At 43.7% G+C, this 18252-nt stretch overlaps 2 protein-coding genes across 2 annotated transcripts; one reads left to right on the top strand and one right to left on the bottom strand.

Annotated features, from left to right (window-relative positions):
* Nucleotides 1–8959: 8959 nt before the first annotated feature.
* LOC123128232 (ADP-ribosylation factor GTPase-activating protein AGD12) lies at nt 8960–14552 on the top strand. Its single transcript, XM_044548177.1, has 9 exons — nt 8960–9231; nt 11251–11352; nt 11484–11568; nt 11899–11974; nt 12134–12297; nt 12377–12506; nt 12645–12761; nt 12889–12984; nt 14008–14552. Exons 2-9 carry the CDS (start codon nt 11301–11303, stop codon nt 14284–14286), a joined length of 999 nt encoding a protein of 332 aa, XP_044404112.1. The 5' UTR covers nt 8960–9231; nt 11251–11300; the 3' UTR covers nt 14287–14552.
* On the bottom strand, nt 14435–16939 carry LOC123128231 (probable amino acid permease 7). Its single transcript, XM_044548176.1, has 4 exons — nt 16695–16939; nt 15788–16121; nt 15471–15703; nt 14435–15369 (listed from the first exon to the last, which is right to left on the bottom strand). Exons 1-4 carry the CDS (start codon nt 16804–16806, stop codon nt 14645–14647), a joined length of 1404 nt encoding a protein of 467 aa, XP_044404111.1. The 5' UTR covers nt 16807–16939; the 3' UTR covers nt 14435–14644.
* Nucleotides 16940–18252: the final 1313 nt, after the last annotated feature.

Raw genomic sequence — 18252 nt, 5'->3', positions numbered from 1 at the left:
AAAGTATGGCGCATTGAACTATCGAGTAGTCATCAGCTTTGCTTTGCCAGGCGTTCATAACGTCCGGTGTTGCTCCTGCAACAGGTCTTGCACCTAGCGGTGCTTCCAGGACATAATTCTTCTGTGCAGCAATGAGGATAATCCTCAAGTTACGGACCCGGTCCGTGTAGTTGCTACCATCATCTTCAACTTAGCTTTCTCTAGGAACGCATTAAAATTCAAAGCAACAGCGCACGGGCCATTTATCTACAACAACATAGACATGCAAAATACTATCAGGTACTAAGTTCATGATAAATTAAAGTTCAATTTAATCATATTACTTAAGAACTCCCACTTAGATAGACATCCCTCTAGTCATCAAAATGATCACGTGATCCAAACCAACTAAACCATGTCCGATCATCACGTGAGATGGAGTAGTTTTCAATGGTGAACATCACTATGTTGATCATATCTACTATATGATTCACGCTCGACCTTTCAGTCTCAGTGTTCCGAGGCCATATCTGCATATGCTAGGCTCATCAAGTTTAACTCGAGTATTCTGCGTGTGCAAAACTGGCTTGCACCCATTGTATGTGAACGTAGAGCTTATCACACCCGATCATCACGTGGTGTCTCGGCACGATGAACTGTAGAACGGTGCATACTCAGGGAGAACACTTATACCTTGAAATTTAGAGAGAGATCATCTTATAATGCTACCGTCGTACTAAGCCAAATAAGATTCATAAAGGATAAACATCACATGCAATCAAATAAGTGATATGATATGGCCATCATCATCTTGTGCCGTTGATCTCCATCTCCAAAGCACCGTCATGATCACCATCGTCACCGACTTGACACCTTGATCTCCATAGAAGCATCCTTGTCGTCTCGCCAACTATTGCTTCTATGACTATTGCTACCGCTTAGTGATAAAGTAAAGCAATTACATGGCAATTGCATTTCATACAATAAAGTGACAACCATATGGCTCCTGCCAGTTGCCGATAACTGTTAGAAAACATGATCATCTCATACAACAATTTATATATCATCACGTCTTGACCATATCACATCACAACAAGCCCTGCAAAAACAAGTTAGACGTCCTCTACTTTGTTGTTGCAAGTTTTACATGGCTGCTACGGGCTTCTAGCAAGAACCGTTCTTACCTACGCATCAAAACCACAATGATTTTTTCGTCAAGTGTGTTGTTTTAACCTTCAACAAGGACCGGGCGTAGTCAAACTCGATTCAACTAAAGTTGGAGAAACAAACACCCGCTAGCCACCTGTGTGCGAAGCACGTCGGTAGAACCAGTCTCATGAACGCGGTCATGTAATGTCGGTCTGGGCCGCTTCATCCAACAATATCGCCGAATCAAAGTAAGACATGCTCGTAAGCAGTATGACTATTATCGCCCACAACTCATTGTGTTCTACTCGTGCATATAACATCTACGCATAGACCTTGGATGCCACTGTTGGGGAACGTAGTATTTAAAAAAAGTTGCCTACGATCACGCAAGATCTATCAAGGAGAAGCATAGCTACGAGCGGGGAGAGTGTGTCCATGTACCCTCGTAGACCGTAAGCAGAAGCGTTTAGTAACGTGGTTGATGTAGTCGAACGTCTTCGCGATCCAACCGATCCAAGTACCGAACGTACGGCACCTCCGCGATCAACACACGTTCAGGTCGGTGACATCCCTCAAACTCTTGATCCAGTTGAGGCCGAGGGAGAGTTCCGTCAGCACGACGGCATGGTGACGGTGATGATGAAGTTACCGGTGCAGGGCTTCACCTAAGCACTACGATGATATGTCCGAGCTGTGTAACTATGGAGGGGGGCACCGCACACGGCTAAAAGATCAACTTGTGTGTTCTAGGGTGCCCCTTCCCCACGTATATAAAGGAGGGGGGAGGGGAGGGCCGGCCGGCCCCTAGGGAGCACCCAAGAGGGGAGTCCTACTAGAACTCCTAGTCCTAGTAGGATTCCACCAGTAGGGAGTCCTAGTCCTAGTAGGATTCCACCAGTAGGGAGAGAGGGGAAAGGAAGGAGAGGGAGAGGGAGTAGGAAAGGGGGCGCCGCCCCCTTCCCTTGTCCAATTCGGACTGCTAAGGGGGGCGCGGCCTGCCCTGGCGGCCCTCCTCTCTCTCTAACAAGGCCCATGGTGGCCCATTAGTTCCCCCGGGGGGTTCTAGTAACCCCTCCAGCACTCCGTTTTTACCCGAAACTATCCAGAACACTTCTGGTGTCCGAATAACATGGTTCAATATATCAATCTTTATGTCTCAACCATTTCGAGACTCCTTGTCATGTCCGTGATCACATCCGGGACTCCGAACAAACTTCGGTACATCAAATCACGTAACTCATAATACAAATCGTCATCGAATGTTAAGCGTGCGGACCCTACGGGTTCGAGAACTATGTAGACATGACCGAGACACATCTTCGGTCAATAACCAATAGCAGAACCTGGATGCTCATATTGGCTTCTACATATTATACAAAGATCTTTATCGGTCAAACCACAAACAACATACGTTGTTCCCTTAGTCATCGGTATGTTACTTGCCCGAGATTTGATCGTCGGTATCATCATACCTAGTTCAATATTGTTACCGGAAAGTCTCTTTACTCGTTCCGTAATGCATCATCCCGTGACTAACTCATTAGTCACATTTCTTGCAAGGCTCATAGTGATGGGCATTACCGAGAGGGCCCAGAGATACCTCTCCGATACACTGAGTGATAAATCCTAATCTTGATCTATGCCAACTCAACAAACACCATTGGAGACACCTGTAGAGCATCTTTATAATCACCCAGTTATGTTGTGATGTTTGATAGCACACAAGGTGTTCCTCCGGTATTCAGGAGTTGCATAATCTCATAGTTAGAGGAACATGTATAAGTCATGATGAAAACAATAGTAATAAAACTAAATGATCATTAATGCTAAGATAACGGATGGGTCTTGTCCATCATGTCATTCTCTAATGATGTGATCCCGTTCATCAAATGACAACACATGTCTATGTAGAAACTTAACCATCTTTGATTAACGAGCTAGTCAAGTAGAGGCATACCAGGGACACTCTGTTTGTCTATGTATTCACACATGTACTAAGTTTCCGGTTAATACAATTCTAGCATGAATAATAAACATTTATCATGATATAAGGAAATATAAACAACAACTTTATTATTGCCTCTAGTGCATATTTCCTTCAAATCATTGCGTTGTCTTCCTTGTCCAACGTCAACAATTTTGGCATACAATATTTTGATGGGGGCTCACAATCACAAAAGATTTCCAGGATAGTGTATTTGCATGTGAAAGTTCTCTTCCTTATACTAATTATTCGTGAATTGCTTGTATGACCAAAATTGTGATTGTCAAGCCTCAAAAGATTTCACTTTCTAAACCGAGTGTGAAACTACCACTAGGCATGATATGATTTCAACTTCATGACATTTAATTTATTCAACAATTTACTCATAGAATATAAGTGAAGCACAAGAGTAAATGACGAGCTACTCCAAAAAAGTTATAAGTGAAGATCAAGCGAGTAGTTAAGTAAATAGGTAGCTATTTAAGGACTCTCTCTTATTCAAAAACTTTCAGACCTAAGCATTTTATTAAAACAACAAGCAAAAAAAATGACATTCCAAGAATAGCACACATCATGTGAAGAAGCAAAAACTTAGGCTCAACCGATACTAACCGATAATTGTTGAAGAAGAAAGGTGGGATGCCTACCGGGGCATCCCCAAGCTTAGATGCTTGAGACTTCTTGAAATATTATCTTGGGATGCCTTGGGCATCCCCAAGCTTGAGCTTTTGTGTCTCCTTAATTCTTCTCATATCACAACTTTCCTAAATCTCAAAAACTTCATCCACACAAAACTCAACAAGGACTCTTGAGATAAGTTAGTATAAACCAATGCAAAAACCTTATCATTCTCTACTGCAGCAAATCACTAAAATTATTATTCAACATTGCACACTAAATGCCTCTGCATATTTAATACTCCTATCCTCAAATAGAATCATTAAACAAGCAAACATATGCAAACATAATAGCAATCTGCCAAAACAGTACAGTCTGTAAAGAATGCAAGAGTATCGATACTTCCCTTACTCCAAAAGTTATGAAAATTTGCCACACTGTAGAAACTTTATCAGAGCTCATTTTGCAAAAAGTTTCAACATTTTATCACATTCTTACTTTTCTAGGGAAATTTTGCAACAACAGTAAACTTTCTATTTTCAAACAGCAACATGTATACTTGCAAAATAAGCATGGTAAAGGCTATCCTTGGCCTTTTCATTGAAAAGAAAGATGCAAAATTATTCTAAATAACAGCAATCAAATCCTAACAAAATAAAATGATGCTCCAAGCAAAACACATATCATGAATATAGCTCCAAGTGAGGTTACCGATATTGTTGGAGACGAAAGAGGGGATGCCTTCCGGGGCATCCCCAAGCTTAGCTGCTTGGATCTTCCTTGAATATTACCTTGGGGTGACTTGGGTTGCCTTGGGCATCCCCAAGCTTAGTGTCTTGTCACTCCTTATTCTCCTCATATCGACATCTCACCCAAAACTTGAAAACTTCAATCACGCAAAACTTAACGGAACTTTGTGAGATAGGTTAGTATGATAAAGAGCAAACCATTTCACTTTTGGTACTGTCAAAGACAAGATTAATAATTTGTCTCACACAATGCCTACTATAGAATATCATTTCCACAATTTATATTGAGCAATATAAGCCATGGAAACTAGAAAACAAGCAAACTATGCATTGAAAACAGAATCTGTCAAAAATAGAACAGTCTGTAGTAATCTGTACACCAACCATATTTCTGCTAGTACAAACATTCTAAAAAAATAGGAAAACCTGGGTAATTTTTCTATTAATCTTTTGCAAAAAGAATCACATTTTATCAAGCTTCTGTTAAAAATGAGAATTGTTTTCCTGAGCGCAAAAGTTTCTGTTTTTCAGCAAGATCAAATCAACTATCACCGTAAGCCATCCCAAAGGTCTTACTTGGCACTTCATTGAAACAAAAGCAATAAAACATGATTACTATAGTAGCCTAATCATGTGAACACATAAAAAATGGAGGTAAATGTTGGGCGGTCTCCCAACAAGCGCTTTTCTTTAATGCCTTTTAGATAGGCGTGATGATTTCAATGATGCTTGCATAAAAGAGAAGAATTGAAACTTAACAAGAGCATCACGAAACACATGGCAAGCATATTTAAAGCCTAACCCACTTTCTATGCATAGGGATTTTGTGAGCAAACAATTTATGGGAGCAAGAATCAACTAGCATATGAAGGCAAAACAAGCAAAACTTCAAGATTTTCAACACATGGAGAGGAAACTTGATATTATTGAGATATGTAGAAGCATATGTTCCTCTCTCATAATAATTTTCAGTAGCATCATGAATGAATTCAACAATATAACTATCATATAAAGCATTCTTTTCATGATCCACAAGCATAGAAATTTTATTGCTCTCCACATAAGCAAATTTATTCTCATGAATAGTAGTGGGAGCAAACTCAACAAAATAACTATCATGTGATTGAAAATTAAAATCACGATGATAAGTTTCATGGTTATCATTATTCTTTATAGCATACATGCCATCACCAAAATCATCATAGATAGCAACTTTGTTATTATAGTCAATTGAAGCCTCATCCAAAATGGTGGATTCATCACTAAATAAAGTCATGACCTCTCCAAATCCACTTTCATCATTATAATCACCATAAATAGGAGGCATGCAATCATTATAACAAATTTGCACATCAAATCTTGGGGGACTAAAAATATCATCTTCACCAAACATAGCATCCCCAAGCTTATGGTATTGCATACCATTAGCATCATGGATATTCAAAGAATTCATATTAACAACATTGCAATCAAGCTCATCATTTATACCAAACATTCTATTGAATTCTTCTTCTATCAATTGAGCACAATTTTCCTTTCCATCATTTTCACGAAATACATTATAAAGATGAATAATATGATGCAAGCTCAATTCCATTTTTTTGTAGTTTTATTTTATAAACCAAACTAGTGATAAACAAGAAACTAAAAGATTCGATTGCAAGATCTAAAGATATACCTTCTAGCACTCACCTCCCCGGCAATGGCGCTAGAAAAGAGCTTGATGTCTACTACGCAACTTTATTCTTGTAGACATGTGTTGGGCCTCCAAGCGCAGAGTTTTGTAGGACAGTAGCAATTTTCCATCAAGTGGATGACCTAAGGTTTATCAATCCGTGAGAGGTGTAGGATGAAGATGGTCTCTCTCAAACGACCCAACAATCAAATACAAGAAATCTCTTGTGTCCCCAACACACCCAATATAATGGCAAATTGTATAGATGCACTAATTCGGCGAAGAGATGGTGATAAAAGTGTAATATGGATGGTAGAAATATATTTTTATAATCTGAATAAATAAAAACAACAAGGTAGCAAAATAGTAAATGGCACAAAAACGGTATTGCAATGCTTGAAAATGAGGCCTAGGGTTCGGAATATTTAGGAATTTATAGGGCAAAGAGGGGGTGTGGGAGGCCAACGAGGGGGGCATAATCCACCTGGGCGCGCCAGGGCTGGTGGGTTGTGCCCCCTCGGGGCACCCCCAGGTGCTTCTTTGGCCCACTGTTGGTCTTCTGGTCCATAAAAAATCTCCGTGAAGTTTCGTTGCATTTGGACTCCGTTTGGTATTGATTTCCTGCGATGTAAAAAACAAGCAAAAAAACAACAACTGGCATTGGGCACTGGGTCAATGGCTTAGTCCCCAAAAATTATATAAAGTTGCTATAAAATGATTGTAAAACATCCAAGAATGATAAAATAGTAGCATGAATACTTCATAAATTATAGATGCGTTGGAGACGTATCAGGTAACAAATAGTAAACGGGCACAAAAACGGTATTGCAATGCTTGAAAATGAGGCCTAGGGTCCGTACTTTCACTAGTGCAATCTCTCAACAATGCTAATATAATTGGATCATATAACCACCCCTCAAAGTGCGATGAAGAACCACTCCAAAGTTCCTATCTAGCGGAGAACATAAGAATAAATTGTTTGTAGGGTACGAAACCACCTCAAAGCTATTCTTCTCGTTCGATCTATTCAAGAGTTCATACTAAAATAAACACAAAGCTATTCTTTCCGTTCGATCTATCCTAGAGTTCGTACTAAAATAACACCAAAGCAAATTCATATTCATAATACTCAATCCAACACAAAGAACTTTAAAGAGTGCCCCAAGATTTCTATCGGAGAAACAAAGACAAGAACGTGCATCAACCCCTATGCATAGATTACCCCAATGTCACCTCGGGAATCCGCGAGTTGAGTGCCAAAACATATATCAAGTGAATCAATACGATACCTCATTGTCACCACGAGTATTCAATTGCAAGACATATATCAAGTGTTCTCAAATCCATAAACGTATTCAATCCGATAACAACGAAATCTCAAAGGGAAAACTCAATTCATCACAACAAGATAGAGAGGGGGAAACACCATATGATCCAACTATATTAACAAAGCCCGCGATACATCAAGATCATGACATCTCAAGAACACGAGAGAGAGAGAGAGAGAGAGATTAAACACATAGCTACTGGTACAAACCCTCAACCCCGAGGGTGGACTACTCCCTCCCCATCGTGGTGGCCGCCGAGATGATGAAGATGGCCACCGAAGATGATTCCCCCCTCCGGCAGGGTGCCAGAACGGGGTCTATATTGGTTTTCGGTGGATACAGAGCCTTGCGGAGGCGGAACTTCTGATCTAGGTTAACCCCAAGGGTTTTTGGAATATTTGTGAATTTATAGGGTAAAGAGGGGGTGCAGGAGGCCACCGAGGTGGGCACAGTCCACCTGGGCGCGCCTGGGCCCCCAGGCGCACCCTGGTGGGTTGTGCCCCCCTCGAGGCACCCCTAGGTGCTTCTCTGGCCCACTGGTGGTCTTCTGGTCCATAAAAATATACAAAAAGTTTCGCGGTGTTTGGACTCCGTTTGATATTGATTTCCTGTGATGTAAAAACAAGCAAAAAACAGCAACTGGCATTGGGCACTGGGTCAGTAGGTTAGTCCCCAAAAATGATATAAAGTTTGCGAAGCATAATGCGGTGAGTAAAAACCGGCTTGGAAAACTTTGCGAAGCATAACCTCTCTCAACTTCGTGTATGATTTCGTGGCGAAATAAAATGCCCATAAGGATATGATGAATGATGTTTGGCACTGGTCAACGATTTTGCTAGCAATACGGCCAAGTCTAAAAGCATATGGCATGACCACTAACTTCAAAATCACATTGATGACGACAATCGGCCTACATTGGGTAATGCCCAAGGATAGCGAAATTCAGACGCGCAATCTCCACCGCCACCAATGTTATTCTAGTGATGATATCCATGATCAGAGGTTAAAAAAAATCCAACAACGCTTATAGCAACAAACCGGGAAACCATCCATTACGAGAGCAGTGGAAAACCATTCTCATCGTCGTTGAAATCAGTTACAAGTGATGGAGAAACTAGACGGCTATTCATGATAGTTCGATTATATCTATCCAGTTCAAATTATTCGCTTGGACCTTCTGATTTATTGGAAGATCTGACATATGACCGCTCGTGTATTTTCTTGTAAATTTTACATGTTTGAACTTTCGGTATATACTGTACTAAAAAGAAAACTTTCGGCATACCAATTGTTTTATGCATGTATTGTTTTGAAATAACTTCAAACAACATGATAATAATAATGTGAGAAACTGGTTTTGAATACCCATCATTTTCGCCATTTTTTCACTCTTTGTCCTTTTCAAAGGTGAGAAAAATATTAGCACAGGAGCGTTTCAACCAGGGCACCTGGCAAAAGAAGGTCAGGTGGGCGTGGGAATGGCCAATGGCCGCCTTGACCGTCCACTAATCCACCGCGAGACAAAACTACAGAAATATACTACTGGGAGAATAATAATAAACACGGGATCCCCGCATCACCCCAAGCCACCTGGTTCCCCTCACGTCGCCGTGCTTCGTTTGCGCGACCACAGGCCCGCGAGCCAGCGCGACGAAGCCGGGGGGCGATCCCTCCACCGCCGCCGGCGACCCCATCCCCCGAAGCCGCCGGCGGTACCGGCCCACGCCGCCCTCCGCGATCCCCCACCCGGTTCGTCCTCCCTTCATTTCTAGCCGATGAATGATTGGTGCCGCTTGTTTGGGCCGTTCTGGAATCCCCAGATGCGATTAGCCTCCTGATCCGCGAGGTAGGGAATGTGGCGCCGCGCCGTCGGGCCGATGCGGCTCGATTTCGTAGGCTATTGATGGCATGGCTCGTTTGATTGCTCGATCCGATTTGGTAGGCTTGTTTGATGGCATGGCTCGTTTGATTTGGGCCCCGTTCGGTGGCGTGGTCGCTTGATTGCGTTTGACTTATTGTTTCCTCTGCCGATCCGTCGGCCATTTCGCCTCGTTACGGATTGGAATGCAACCATGAATTTGGTACTCCGTTTGATGTGGAGTTCGAGGCGATAGATTAGGAAGATCTCAGGTCCAAGGTGCCTGGAATCGGGGACGATTGATGAGCCTAGCGATTTCTGTATACGAATCCCCCATTCATCTCGTTGCACGAATTTCACCATGCCCATTTTCGTTTCCGTGATCACAAGGGAGATCTATACACGTGGGGCGCACCACTACGCTTGCAAACCACACGCACACGCCTACAATTGACAAGAGGCTGGTGACAAATCCGCTTATCTCACAAGATCTGCGACTAATGTGAATATGAGAGTTCGAACCATGGTTGGAGTTCTCCACCGACAACTTCAGCGCCTCGTTGAAATGGTGTCTATCTGTCCTGTGCATTCCACAGGGTATTTCATCTTACCTGATCTAAAACCGATGTGTATGTTTTGAGCCTGATATCACATGTCTTTCTGTGTGCTGGCCGGTCAGGTTTCATTGGGGTGGCCTGGCCGAGCCAAGCCAAACCAAGTGTTAAGTCTGTATCGTGGAAGATTGAGGCTGCATTTGGCATTTCGATGGATTATAATAATCCAGCTTAACCAACCAGCTTTTATCGTGGAAGATTGAGGCTGCATTTGGCATTTCGATGGATTATGATCAGCCAGCTTATCCAACCAGCTTTTGTCTATTTTGTTGTTTCTGTAACCAACATATCTCTAGTTTTGTGGATGCTTTCCACAGCAGATTATAAAATAAACTCAGGTCTACTACAGTTCAGTAACCACAATCTGAGCCTGAGTTGGCTTATTACGTTCTGCTGGTCTTTTCATGCACCTGTAGAATGTTTCCTCCCAGGGTGAAAACACTATGGAATGTTTCTGCCTCAGCTCCATTCTGGGAAAAAAGGGAATCAGCGAGTTTTTTCATAAACAGAAACTGAGACGGCTTGAACATATATGTGTGTGGTATTTTGTTGTTATGATGCAGAAGGTAGAAACGTATGCACAATTTTATACTACTTTGTAGTGAATCCCTGCCAATTGAACTAGATTTTTTTTGTTTGCACAGTTGAAGGGTTTTTTGCTGCCAGACTAACATTTGCTTTCATATATTTGTCTCCTACACAATTTGACACTATCTGCTTCTGTATCTGTTTCTAGCATTTCCGTATGTGTTTCCACTAATGCTAAAAATAATAAGCAAATGAGACTAGGCAGATGGGCACTATGTGCAATTTTTGTCTATTTTGTTGTTTCTAGCATTTCCGTATGTGTCTCCTACACAATTTGACACTATCTGCTTCTGTATCTGTTTCTAGCATTGTCTATATGCCAGCTGACATATGTGTTTTATCTTGAGTTACATATATGTGCAAATTTTGCGCAAGTTTAGTTTTTGCCAAAAATGAGAATGCATGGAAGCTATTTGATGAATGAAATTTCTGATCTTGGCATCTTAAACTCCCAAACTGTTACGGGCTTACGGCCCAAAACTAGCTATCTTGTATGCTTTAAATTTTATTATAATAACTAGGCTACCTGATGTTGTGCTGAGGGCCTGGAGTCCGACTTGTCATGCGTCGTGAAGATGCATTCTCGTGAGAGAAAAATAAAAAATATTATCATGTTTGCAACTTGAAAATGGTTACAAACGTTTTACTGTGGCCTTTTATTTTGATTTTAAATTCGATTATTGACTCCTCCTTCTATGTTTTGTGCAGGCACATAAATCTTTTTTGTTGTTGTGAGTTATCCGAAGTTCGCTTCAAACATGAGTGCTGCTAATCGTTCCCAACCGATCAAGTTGAACAGGCCTGTCGTAGGTGCGTAACATATTCTAGCTACTACATTATATGCCATATCTCATATTATTATTATTCTAGAACCATAGGAGGTCCTGATAACTGATATATCAGATGCAAGTTCTTCAAGAATTTTTACTATTTTTTTCCAGGCAAAGCACGAAAGTTGAAGGATCTCATGCTGAAAAGTGACAATCGAGTGTGTGCTGATTGTAGTGCACCTGACCCCAAATGGGCGTAAGTGCCTTTGTTGCACAGATTAAGGCATCAATTATATACATACACTTGTCTTGTTTTCCATGTCAAAAGAGAGATGTGTTGTACTCCCTCTGTTTCTTTTAAGACAAAACTTATATGCGGAGTAAAAAGAAACGTTGGGAGTATATATTTTCTACAGAATGATTATTCATTTTACATAGATAAATTGTACAGTAGGTTTGTTATGTGACATACACATAGTTCTTAAATCATACTCGTGGTGCATAATACAGTGCCAGCACACTGAAGCTAGGAACCTTCGTTTGATCTTGCATTGCTTCTATCTTAACCTTACCTCCGTGCATTCAGGTCTTCTAATATCGGAGTATTTCTTTGCTTAAAATGTGGAGACGTCCACAGGGCCCTTGGACAAGACATTTCAAACGTAATTTATCACATCAATAAATTTCTTCTCACCTTTGTCTCTCCCGACTAATTCCACTAATAGGCCTATGTGGATCTTATTTCATTATTTTCCTGGTTGTACCTAATATGTAAGGACACATTCAATTTATCTTTATTCTTCACCTGTTCTTTGTGTCAGGTTTTGTCTTTAACTTTGGATGATTGGTCTGATAGTGATATTGACTCCATGATTGAGGTTGGTGGAAACTCATATGCAAATTCAATTTATGAGGCTTTTCTTCCAAAAGATCACCCAAAACCTAAACCAGACTCACCAATGGAATATCGTACCAAATTTATAAGGTGGTAATTGCTCCACTTCACACTCTGATGTCATCAGGATTTCAGTATTAATCTTTTATCTTTCTTAATTAATATACAGAGCCAAGTATGAAACACAAGATTTTCTGAAGCCAAGTTTGCGCATTAGCTCAAAGGCAGGTTTAGAATCTACCAAATCTCTGAACAGTGTGGATAATAGTTTCTCTAGCACTTCAAGGAAGCATGCCCCAGTAAGTTTTCGTGCTGAATCATAGATGATACAGTTGTACAGATTTATGCAACTCTTTCTTTCTTGTGCTGGAAAGATTGAGCGTATCTGATTGAAGCTGCATTACTGTAATCAATCTTACCCTTACAAATGGTCACAGGAAGATACAAGAGAATTTGTTGGACAACTGAACATTACAGTGGTAAAAGGTTCTGGGTTGGCGGTCAGAGATATGCTTACAAGTGATCCTTATGTTGTTTTAAGTCTTGGAGAGCAGGTAAAGTTTCATTTCCTTGTCACTTGCTAGGATTAATGCCCATGGCATCATCTTTTGGTCAAAATGTAATCTGTGTTTGTTACGGTGACCTGTTCTGAAAACATCAACTATTGGGTTCTAAATGCAGAAGGCTCAAACAACAGTTAAAGCGAGTGACCTGAACCCGGTATGGAATGAGGTTCTTAATCTATCAGTTCCTCGAAATTATGGACCTTTAAAACTTGTAAGTTTGATGGAACTATTCACTCTAGATTTTTTTTTTTGCTTCTCTTCACATGCAACTCATGTAATAGTGAAGCACATACGAGGTATCAATGATTGAAGTTATGTAAAACAACAGTAAACCTTACTGTATTTGCCCTGATTTCAATTATATAGAGTGAAGTGCTTCCTAGGTCCTCGAACTATTTTGAAGGTGTCATATAGGTCCTCAAACTATGAACAGTGTCATCTAGGTCCTAAAAAATCCTTGAAGTGCAATAAGTGTGTGTATATGTGACACCTCTAAAATAGATCAAGGACCTACGTGACACTTTTGAAATAGTTTGAGGACCTGGATGACACATATTGCACTTTGAGGACCTAGATGGCGATTTTCATAGTTCGAGGACCTACATGACACTTCTGAAATAGTTTGAGGACCTATAGTCAATTATATATAAGCAGATTTTAACTATTGCAAACCTAGTTAACTATTAGTACTTGATTAATGCCAAAATAAAGAGTTTAATAAATAGCTGGCTCGATCACATTAACATTCCCATATTTCAACTGCAACATACCTTGTCGATAAGTTTCTGTTGCATCAATATCAGTTATGGACATGTGCCTTAGTTAGTGAACCAACTACGAGATGAAGGGATGATTCTATGATGAAGAGCACCTTATGAACATCATCATTTTTGTCAAGATTTCTGTGCAGTGGAAGCGCAAAGATTCATATATTTGCTTCCTTATTACTTCAGATGCATTTAACTGTAGTCCACTTGTCCGACTGGAAAACTTTGTGTCCAATGGGCTGGTATGGTATGGTAGGGTACACATGTTTGAATATCTTATGATGTTACCAAATTGTAGTTCTCGACAGAGATTTCATGATGTCTCAAATGATAGCTCATCATTGAAGCACACACATATGTGAGAAAAGAAACTCTTTAATAAATTCATGTAGTCCTTGCGAACAGTAACAAATCAGGCAAGACAATGTTTTTTTCCTCACTCCCTGATACAATCTTACTGTTTCCAGGAAGTGTATGATCACGACACTTTCTCTGCTGACGATATCATGGGGGAAGCAGAGATAGATCTGAAGCCAATGATCACAGCTGCTATGGCCTTTGGAGACCCGTCGCGTCACGCGGACATGCAAATTGGAAGGTGGTTCATGACCAGAGACAATTGCCTGTTGAGCGACAGCATTGTCAATATTTCGTCGGGAAAGGTAAAACAGGAAGTTTACCTAAAGCTGCAGAACGTAGAATCAGGTGAGATGGAGTTAGAACTGGAATGGGCTCGTCTAGATTAAATAAGCCTCGCTGTATCCCTGTCAAAGTTAACTCAGAAAGCATAAATGCTTTGTAATTTATGCTGGATGGCTTCGAAACCTATCTAGTTACCGAAGCTTAGCTTTTCCTCATGGCCGAAATGTGTAAAAATGAAGGCTGTACAATGTCTTGTAATTTGTCCATGTGATTCGGCATGTTGTATTGTCACATTAAAAGGACACATGTATCGTGCAGAGATGAAGCTAAAACTCTTGTGTTTGCTAATGTCACATTGGTGCTTAAAATACCTCCGGCGTGTTCCCCTTTGAATTATATCTTTCCCATTTATACATATCCTAGCTAAGTAGAGATTATTAATTTTGGCTCAGTTGGTCGCAGCTAGCTTCTCTCGGGGCCGAACACCCCCATGGCAGAGCCAACGGAGGCGAAGCCGCAGGCGACCAGGCAGCCGGCGCTGAAGGCCTGGATGGCGAGCCACCGCCCCGTCCACGGCGCCACCTTGCCCTGCGCGAGGTACATCTGGACGGGGAAGTGGATGGCCAGCGGCCAGAAGGTGAAGGCGCCGATGAGCCCCACCACCTGGTTGAAGTAGGGGAACCACACGGCCACCGCCGTCGCCGTCGCCACGTTCGCCGTGCGGAAGCACAGCCTGGACACGCTCACGCGCCCGAGCAGCGGCATCTCTGCGTCGACGACGCCGGCGCCGAACCGCCGCTCCACGAGCGCGAACATGGGCTGCGCGTACACCTGGTAGCCGCCGAGGAGGTGGAGGACGACGCAGAGGTTGGCGAGGCCGACGAGCCAGTAGGGATCCCCGAAGCCGGTGAGGAGGTTCCCTGGGGTGCCGTCCCCGAACGCCGCATAGCCGAAGCACCCGCAGCCGAGGTAGAAGAAGGTGGTGACCGCGATGCTCGCCCTCGCCGCCCTCTTCATGGTCTGGCTCTCCGCCGGCGGCGACCTCAGCGTGTCCTCGATCTCCAACAGCACCAGGGAGAATGGGTAGGCGAAGGCGATGTCTCCCAGGGCCTGCGCCACGCGCCACACCTTCTGCGTCGGTGACACCAGGGAGACGCCTCCGATCCCGCCCTTGATGACTCCATTCTCTGAAAGAAATCGAGGAGCCGTCGTCAGAATCCTTTGCCTTTTGCGAGTCTCGTTGTTCGTACGCGCGTGTGGCGGGAGCGTTGTGCTATGGTTTCTGCACCGATCACTTTGGCGGCGCCGAGGCCGAAGCCGATGAAGGAGTAGAAGAAGGACATGACGGCGGCGAAGACGGAGAGCCACGCCATGCTGTGGAAGTCCGGTATCTGCGACAGCGCCACCTGCGCGACGCCGAACAGGAGCATGTAGTAGGCTTCCGATGACCCGCCGGCGCCGGCGGCGCAGCACGGCGCGCCTTGGCCTTCCCTGTGGTAGCAGTTGGCCCTCTCAATCGCCCTGCAAAATATAATGACCAACTAATCACAAGTCTACCCGCCCAAAAAAGAAAAGAAAAAGAAAAAGTAATCACAAGTTTATTACCTCATGCTAGCGGCCGCGGTGAGAGTGTACACCACGCTGTTCCCAAACAAGCTGAAGCCGAGGAAAAACCCGCTCAACATCTGGCTCTTCTTGCCTAGGTAGAGCCTGATGGCGTCGACGTAGGACCTGTTCCTGACGGCGGCGCCGCGCTCCGGGTCGCGGGAGATGTAGCAGTCGGCGAGCAGGGAGGACTGCACCACGGTGACCCCGGCGAAGAGCACCATGGCCGCCGGCCCCCCGACCCAGCCGAGCTGCGCCACGCTCCACGCCAGCGACAGCACGCCGGAGCCTATCACCGCCGTGATGACGTGCGCCATCGCCGTCCATACCGTGCCTGTCAAAGAAGCCTCACAGATCAAAACTCCCCGTCGGTAGGATGCACACATAGACAATTAGACATCATGCCTATTGTCTAGCCGTGCAAGCAAGCGACGGCTCACGCCGGGGTGTGAAGTCATCCTGAGAGGGGCACGCGCCGGAGCAGTTGTGATGCGTTTGGAATTGTGGTTATGCTTTCGCGTCGCTGTTGTGGCCGGCCAGGCCCAGAGTGGAACCCACTGTCATCACTGACAGTGACCGGCAGCTCTCCTAGTTTCTCGCTGAGACCTGAGCACCGTCGAACTGGATGTGCTATGGCCATGAACGAGTGCCCTCTACATGTTTCGAGCATGCCATGGCAGATTTTTGGGGGTGTTTACCAGCATGTAGATCAAGATAGTTCATGGATCATGTGGAACAACAGACTACATGGCTGGCTGGCTGGATGTACAATGCAAAGAACACATCAAAATCGGAAGTTTCAGACATGGGGCCGGGTTTGGAACTTGGAAGCTCATGACATAGCTTCTGACGAATCATCTGGTATAAAAACAAGGTATGCAATTACAATCTTGACGCAGGGACTTACCGGTTCTCTTCACCGGATGCTCCTCGGAGGAATTATCCGAAGAGGATCCTGAGAGCTTCCGAAGCAGCGGCTCTGCTTGGCGATCGCCTCTTCTTCCTCCCCTTCCTCCCATGGCTTCACTATCCTCTCCTATGTCCTCTTTCTGACAATTGTCCAAGAGACTTGGCTTGTGCGTATCAGCTTCATTATATAACTAAGGAGAAAAGAAATCCCTTGTACTGGTGGGTTTGGTAGTTGAAAACCACAAAACAACACAGAATTGTACAGTACGTCAGTAGTAGTGTGCTGATGGCGGGCACCTTGGCCTGTCCCGATCCGGAGTCCACCACACCACAGTTGGATAGTACTCCCTCCATGTTTCTACTTTATATACCAACTTTAGTATTCCCTCTGTCACAGTTTACAAGTCCTACGTGTATACCTAGGTTGCCAATTTTATCATCCTAATATAAACTATATAAAACAAAAGTTATACCTTTTGAAAATAGAACATCTAAAGTTTATATTGGTATATTTTTTGTAATATATGACTTGTATTAGGTTGGTCAAATTGACGATCTAGAGGTACGCGCACTCCTTATAAACTGAGAGAAAGGGAGTACCTTCTTTGTAAAGAAATATAAAAACATTTGTTAAATCACTAGATAATGATCTAGAAGCTCTTATATTTCTTAATGAAAAGAATATAAAATTAATATAAAGTAAAGACATTTTTTTGAGACGAAGGAAGTATCAAAGGCAGTCGGACCTAGCGAGCCTCCTGTGCCGTTTGATGAAAAATCGGTCTAGTGGACTCTGTACTAAAAAAACAACCTTTTTCTAGTGGACTCCGTACAGTCACCAACATATCACTCATTCATCATCAATTTGGAAGAGCGAGCTTGGTCAGGTATCAAATATCCCAATGCTTGCTTACAGCATCCCAGCCGCGTCCCTAACAGGCCCCCCAGACCACTTTTTTAGCGTCGGTGCAAAAAAAACGTCCCAGTCGTGCCCCCAGAACGATGAAAAGCGTCGGTTCTGCCCTTTTTTCTGCCCGGCGGCCGCAGGCCGAACCCGGCGCACTGGGGGGGGGGGGGGGGTTGATCGGGGGCTCCGGCGCAAGGGAAAAGCGCGGCTGGCCCACACCGTCAGGAGAAAAGTCAAGATTTTCTTCTCCGACCCGCCTTCCACCCCCCGCGCCCTCGGCCGCCACTAGCTATATCCCGGCGCTGCCCGCCGCCCTTCACCGCTAGATAGCCATTCCCCGCCGGACAAATAGTAGAGGTTCGCCGTGGCAGCCCCTCCAACAACAGCTGGGCGTTTCCGGCCACGGAGGGGCAGTTCGGCGGGTGCACGCCCACCGGGCGCAAGGTGTTCGGCGATTTGCCTGCCTCGGCGATGGACTCGGATGACGAGGAAGCGCTCGTCGCGCTGCTGGAGGAGGAAGCCGAGGCCGACGTCCAGGAAGAAGAGCATCTGATGGTGCTCGCCGCCCTCGCCCAGGTGCTGGCGAGCAATGAAAAGCCGCGGTGAGGTGGCTCGTCGCCGAGGCGGGTGAAAGCAAAAAACCGGCATC

The sequence above is a fragment of the Triticum aestivum genome, chromosome 6A (genome assembly GCF_018294505.1).
Source record: "Triticum aestivum cultivar Chinese Spring chromosome 6A, IWGSC CS RefSeq v2.1, whole genome shotgun sequence".
Lineage (NCBI taxonomy): Eukaryota > Viridiplantae > Streptophyta > Magnoliopsida > Poales > Poaceae > Triticum > Triticum aestivum.
Note: the sequence above shows the minus strand (reverse complement) of the source record. Positions and strands in the feature narration are given on the sequence as shown.

Excerpts from the sequence above, each read along its gene's own strand:
- LOC123128232 (XM_044548177.1), top strand. The coding sequence starts at position 11,301 with ATGAGTGCTGCTAATCGTTCCCAACCGATCAAGTTGAACAGGCCTGTC. Across the intron at positions 12,298-12,376 it reads TATCGTACCAAATTTATAAG|AGCCAAGTATGAAACACAAG; the intron begins GTGGTAATTGCT and ends ATTAATATACAG. Across the intron at positions 12,507-12,644 it reads CTTCAAGGAAGCATGCCCCA|GAAGATACAAGAGAATTTGT; the intron begins GTAAGTTTTCGT and ends AAATGGTCACAG.
- LOC123128231 (XM_044548176.1), bottom strand. The coding sequence starts at position 16,806 with ATGGGAGGAAGGGGAGGAAGAAGAGGCGATCGCCAAGCAGAGCCGCTG. Across the intron at positions 16,122-16,694 it reads GCATCCGGTGAAGAGAACCG|GCACGGTATGGACGGCGATG; the intron begins GTAAGTCCCTGC and ends CTTCTTTGACAG. Across the intron at positions 15,704-15,787 it reads ACCGCGGCCGCTAGCATGAG|GGCGATTGAGAGGGCCAACT; the intron begins GTAATAAACTTG and ends TATATTTTGCAG.